This window comes from Solanum tuberosum, unplaced genomic scaffold (assembly GCF_000226075.1).
Source record: "Solanum tuberosum cultivar DM 1-3 516 R44 unplaced genomic scaffold, SolTub_3.0 scf00392, whole genome shotgun sequence".
NCBI classification, from domain to species: domain Eukaryota; kingdom Viridiplantae; phylum Streptophyta; class Magnoliopsida; order Solanales; family Solanaceae; genus Solanum; species Solanum tuberosum.
In genome coordinates, this window is record NW_006239342.1 from 195301 (window position 1) to 201300 (window position 6000).

Genomic DNA, 6000 nt, shown 5'->3' on the forward strand with positions numbered 1-6000 from the left:
CTCTTTAATGTATCCGAGCTACATATTATGTATCCGATTTGTGTTACTTTTTAAGGGATTAATGTAATTACAAATTAAAGAGGGATAAATTGTAATTTCATATTAAAACTATGTAATTCCTAAAATTTACCCATTATATTAGTCGAATTCTTTAAAAATGTCATAATTATGTATGAATTTCCGAAAATATAGTATTGAATAATTATTATACTTTAAAATTTATGACCTTAATATTAAAAATATGAGTAACTTATAAACTATATCTTTTTTTCTTTTTTTTTTTGGTTTGATAAATCTTTAATTGTGATGAACTTTTATATGTTTTCTTTTCTCTAAAAAAAGGAGAAGCTATATTGAAAAACCAAATAAAATTGTATCAAACAGAGTATATATCTAATTTTCCTAATATTTTGAGGTAAATAAATAATATATTATCGATCGGTTCGATTTTATGTATTATTGGTTCGATTTTTGATTTTAAATACGTTATATCAATAACCAAATTAATAAGATGTTTTTACTAGTTTTTGGCCCTTAACGATTTGGTATTTGGTTTAACCAATAAGAAAATACGCATAAAATAATTATATGACTTCTCTAATAATTTGGCGCGACAAGACAATAATATAACTTTATGGAATGCTCATAAAATATAAACAATAGTAACTAACATGAAAAGAATTATTCAAGTGCAATACAAATAAAAGAACTAGAACAATACTCCCTTCGTCCACTTTTATTTGTCATGTTGTGTTTTTCGAAAGTTAATTTGACTAATTTTCAAAGTTAAATTAGATTATATCAATTCAATATTTTAAATAAAAAATTTCGACATTCAAAAACTATACAAAAAGTACTATAAATTACAATTTTTTACATATCGATATGATGCAAAAAATACATAGTAAAATGTTAGTCAAAGTTCTTATAGTTTGACTATAAAAAAGGAAACTGTGACAATTAAAAGTGGACGGGGGAATAATGTGAATTGAAGGCTAAATGACAAATGTAGTAACTAATAATGTATTGATATTAAAACAATATATTACTATTGTCTTAATGAGTTTCAGTTTACCAATAACCCAATATCAAAAATTTAATATCAAACTTATAACTCAATAATATTTTTTTATAAAATCATAAAAACATTAACTTAATAACTCAATAATTTTGATTTGATTAATTGATCGATTCGATTTTTATACACTCCGAATCTCCGATATACCAATCATCTTTTGTTTAAATTTAAAAAGAATTTATCTTTTATATATATATGGTGTACATTTGTTGTGAAGACTGTGGTCCTAATTTTTTTAATTAATAAGTAGTAGTTGTGTGTCTAAGTTTCATAATTTATTTCTTCACTTATTTTGCTGTTATGTTTCATTTTCATATGCATCATATTCCTTCTTAATTGTCACTTACATTAACCATGAAAAATTGTGGGACATAGGGTTTAATTCCTTTTTATCCATAAAAGGGTGTGTTTGTTAGGAAAATTTATTTTTTTAAAAAAATTAGAAAGTAAATAAGTAAAATATTACTTTTAGAATATTTATATATAGTGTAGGTACGAGTGAGGTTCGTCGTTCGAGTATGGTGGGGTAGGATGATCAAGGGTGTGGATTGATGAGTAGATAATGAATTTGAAATGACATTTATAGAACTTGTTTACGTACTCTTATTAGAAAAAAATATTTTTCTTTTTTTTAAGGAACTTGTTATCTTATCGAACAAAATCAAAACATCAAGAGCTCTTCTTGAATGCATATTATAAAAAAATTTATACTATCTTTTGTTTTGTTTTACTCGACACAAATTTTAAGAAAGTATTTATTAGGGATTTGTTTAACTAATTATCCTTATTAATACCATGCTTTGGATACAAATTTTAAATGCTAATACTTTATATAGTGCTATTAAATTATAAGGGTAATATTGAAAGAAACTAACGAATCTCTCTAAATCGCTAAAATAAACAAGTAAATAAGAAAAATCAACTTTAAGTAAAAAATGCCAATTAAACTGAAACAGAGTGAGTAATAATTAACAACGTGAAGGTATTTTTTTCAAGTAAAATGGAAAATCTATTTATAATGCTAGTTATAAATTTAGCCAAACAACCTCGGTTCAATTTTGCAAAATGTGGCCTAAATTGTAGTATCGCGATTACGACTGGCTCTACATGATTGAGAATTTAGGTCTGAAGGTCTCCTTCGCAATAGCTCTCATAATGACCAGTAAACGTTATTTCTATCTTTCTTTTCGTAGACCGATGTGCAATACTGGGCTTCTCCATGACCACAAAATTTTGGGCTTTTCCTATGGAGCCTCTCAAGCCCAAATCTCATACTCCTAGAAGCTGAAAAGCCCATTTCCTAAGGGACAAATGCTTCATATTAAATGTGGCTCTATATATTTATAGGGCTTATTAATCGATACTTACAAACTCACCACAATCTTTAACTGAGTATCTATCCGAGATCTCTGATTAAAAGTGCAATTTTGTTCGTAGTATAGTATTTTATTTGTAAATACTAAATTAGGAAATTTACAGGTTTTTCATTGCGAAAGCAAATCTCTTTTCATCAATTATGATTCGATAGAAATTCTCACAAAATGGATAAATTCCTTAGTTTCCACCTAACCTTAGTTATTGTTTATTTCCCACAAGAAAAGATAGAAAAATAATCTGATCTTTCTACACCTATAATAATATATTCTTAGAAAATCGATTAGAGTTTAAGTGAAATGTTAATTACTAGTCTATTTAACATTTTTTTATTAGTGGTCCCGACCAAATAACATTCTACAACAAATAGAAAATAGTTTACCTTCAAAGTGATCTTTCGATATAAATTCAAATCAATCAAATTTCAAATAAAATAATATTATGTTTGAAGGGGAAATATTTTGATGATGCCTCATTTATCAAAATGAAATATTCTAAACTCCAATGTAATAACGTGGGAATCCCCGTGCTTCCTTGTTAACCTTATCTCTAATAATAATATTCCAAAGTCCAAAAACGAGTATCTCGATACTTCAATAAAATGCTCTTTTCGTTTCAATTTATTTGACATAATTCGAAATATGAGGATCAAACTAATTAATGTTCTCTATGAATCCAAACATAGAGTTTATATATTTATAAACTACGATGAAATAATATAATATACGTCACAAATAGTTAATAATTTAAAATGTTTTCTAAAATTTATCCTTAAAGCCAAATGATAATTAACACAAATAAATTGAAACGAAGCAGTATATTTTACCTTATGCATTGGCTCCAATAGAGATGTCACACCTCGTCGCTATAGACTATAGTGCATGTCATTATCAATCCAATTTGTTCATGTGAGTATCATGGAATTTTAACTACATATCTACGTTTCAATTAATGTTTATGCCAAATCATATTAATAAATATAATTATTTATCTGATATATAAGCACACCTTCTATACGACTAGATTATCTCATGATTTTATTATAAATTTAATTTCAATTTCTTATACTATCATATTATTAAAAGATAATTTATATAATATGTTTTTTTTAAAAGTAAAAAATTATTTTAAAATAAGATAAAATATTAAATACCACGATAGTGAAATTTGATCTAATTACTTAAAATATTTAAATTAACAATATATATAACTTAAACTCGGAAACTTATTGTGCGGTGTGAAAAGGAAAGACAAATCAAGCCACCAACTACTTGCACCATTCTCAACTACTCAAAGAAAGTTGAAGTCTCCCAAACCATTACTTTGTTAACAATAATTTTTAGTTCCTTGACCTGTTCTACTTGGAGTTGACTGATAATTACTCGCTTAGTTTTAAATTATTTATCGTGCTTCTCTCTTATATGCTTCTTAAATAAATATGAATTAAGATTTTTTTTACTTTATTTTATTTATGTCTTTGGAAATAGTTTCAAATTTCAACGAACAAATATATTAAGTGATTTCTTCCAATTTGTTCTAGCTTTGATTGACAGAGTTATATGAAATTTGTTGTTGACGGAAGGTAATATGTATCTCCTGAAATTAATCGAGGTGTGTGTAAACTGACATGGACATTACATTACAATTATAGAAAAAGAAGAAGATATGATAATCTCTCTTTACAAGTATTGACTCTATTGAAGTATTTATAGTCTTCATAAATAATTACTATTAACTACAAAGGATAAAAAATAATTTAAAATAACTATTTCAAAAGATCACGACATATCATTTGAAACGAAAAATGATAATAATTCTATACGTCCTTTATTAGTCTAGTACTAAATATATACATTGTGTTAGCAAAGTCACCATATGTGTTCGCATTTTCAAACGTCGGCCAACAATATTGGTGGCTAGTAGTATATTATCTATAGGCAATAACAAACGTGAAATGCTTTAAAACTTTCCGATGTGAATTTAAATTCGTATCAGCTTTACCCTGGATATGTGACTTTCTTTCTGGCGTAAATTTGAATTTAGTCAAACTCCAACCTCGAGTGGAAAACAAAAAAAAAACTATTATGTAACCTTAGTTAATTAAATCATATTTTTGACTTAAAACAAATTTCTTAACCAAGGTAAGTTTGCATTAATTCAATATAACCACTTGGTGTCATTATTAAGTATATATACTTTTTTTTTGGAACCCAGGATAACCCGCAACCGCTACAATCTCTGTCAAACCACACAAGAATGTAAACAGCACTAGGCAAGCCCTATGCAATAAACTCGACCCAGAAGACATTGATGGGAGGTCAATCCCGGGTCATCCATGTGAATAACCACTGAGTCATCTCGAAGGACAAGTATATATACCTTTAAATCTTACGATTATCAATATTAGATATCACAATTCAGTAATTTACCACCAAGAAGAATTAATTAAACAAATTTTATTTAACTAACATTAAAAAATTTACTAATTCCTAATTAATACACTTCTAATCCAAACAAAACGCCGGCGTATTTCTCCGGTCCGTCATTTACAAAGTACACGTCCCTCATTTTTTGAAAAGCGTGCCACGTCAACAAACTATCTGAACCGGCCTGATGACACTTCCCGACCGCCCGGTTCACCTCTAACACCTTCGCAATCCGGTCTAAACCGCCATAGAGTTTCTCACAAAACCTCATCAAATGCTTCACATCATAAACATTATTACCGAAAAACACCTTGAAAACTTCCAGAAAATCCTCTAACTCGCCGGGAAGTTCCCGGCGGGTGAGGATTTTTACGAGGTATGCGAAATCGTAAGCGCTGTGGAACGTAACCCAGCTTACGGTTTCGTTGCATACAAGCCCAGACGACATCATCAGCTCGGCGAAACGACAAGAATCGATTCCGATCACCTTGTTCTTCTCGAAATCGATGCCGTGACGCCGGAGTAGCTCGATTGAGTCCGGAGCGTGTCGATCACGCGCCACGTCGAAATCGGAGAAGTTGAACTGCCAGATGTATCGATTAACACCGGCGGTACCCAGATCCGGTAAGTTCCCATCGGAGTCAGACAATGTAAGTCCTACCTGAATGATGTTCAAAACGTCGACGTTTGATTTCAACATCTTGTAATGCTCCGATGGTAACAGCGGCACATAACGCCGGCGATTTTGCCGGGAAGAAATAACCTCCGGCTTATAAATTACTCCCGGAAACTCAGTATCCATTGAGATGAATGGGTACTGATCAATTGCTGTTCGTATAAGCTCAAACTCCGATTCCAGATTATCCGACCAAACTTCCCGGATCTTAATCGGGTTTTCATCCGAATCAACAATTTCAACAGCCATGACTCAAAATTCAGCAAGATTTTCAGATGGGTCGTCGTAAAAACTTGAATAAATAATGGGTTTGCAGTGAATTCCAGATCTGAATCCAAAAAAAAAAAAAACTTTGCTTTTGATTTGCTTTTGCCTAATGTTGAAGGGAACTGGTTGTTTTATAGCAAAAAAAGAAGTATGAGAAAAAGAACAGAAAACAGAATAAA

General features: G+C 29.7%; 1 protein-coding gene across 1 annotated transcript; it reads right to left on the bottom strand.

Annotated features, from left to right (window-relative positions):
* Nucleotides 1-4813: 4813 nt before the first annotated feature.
* On the bottom strand, nucleotides 4814-6000 carry LOC102594631 (probable CCR4-associated factor 1 homolog 11). Its single transcript, XM_006362798.2, has one exon. It carries the CDS (start codon nucleotides 5801-5803, stop codon nucleotides 4946-4948), a length of 858 nt encoding a protein of 285 aa, XP_006362860.1. The 5' UTR covers nucleotides 5804-6000; the 3' UTR covers nucleotides 4814-4945.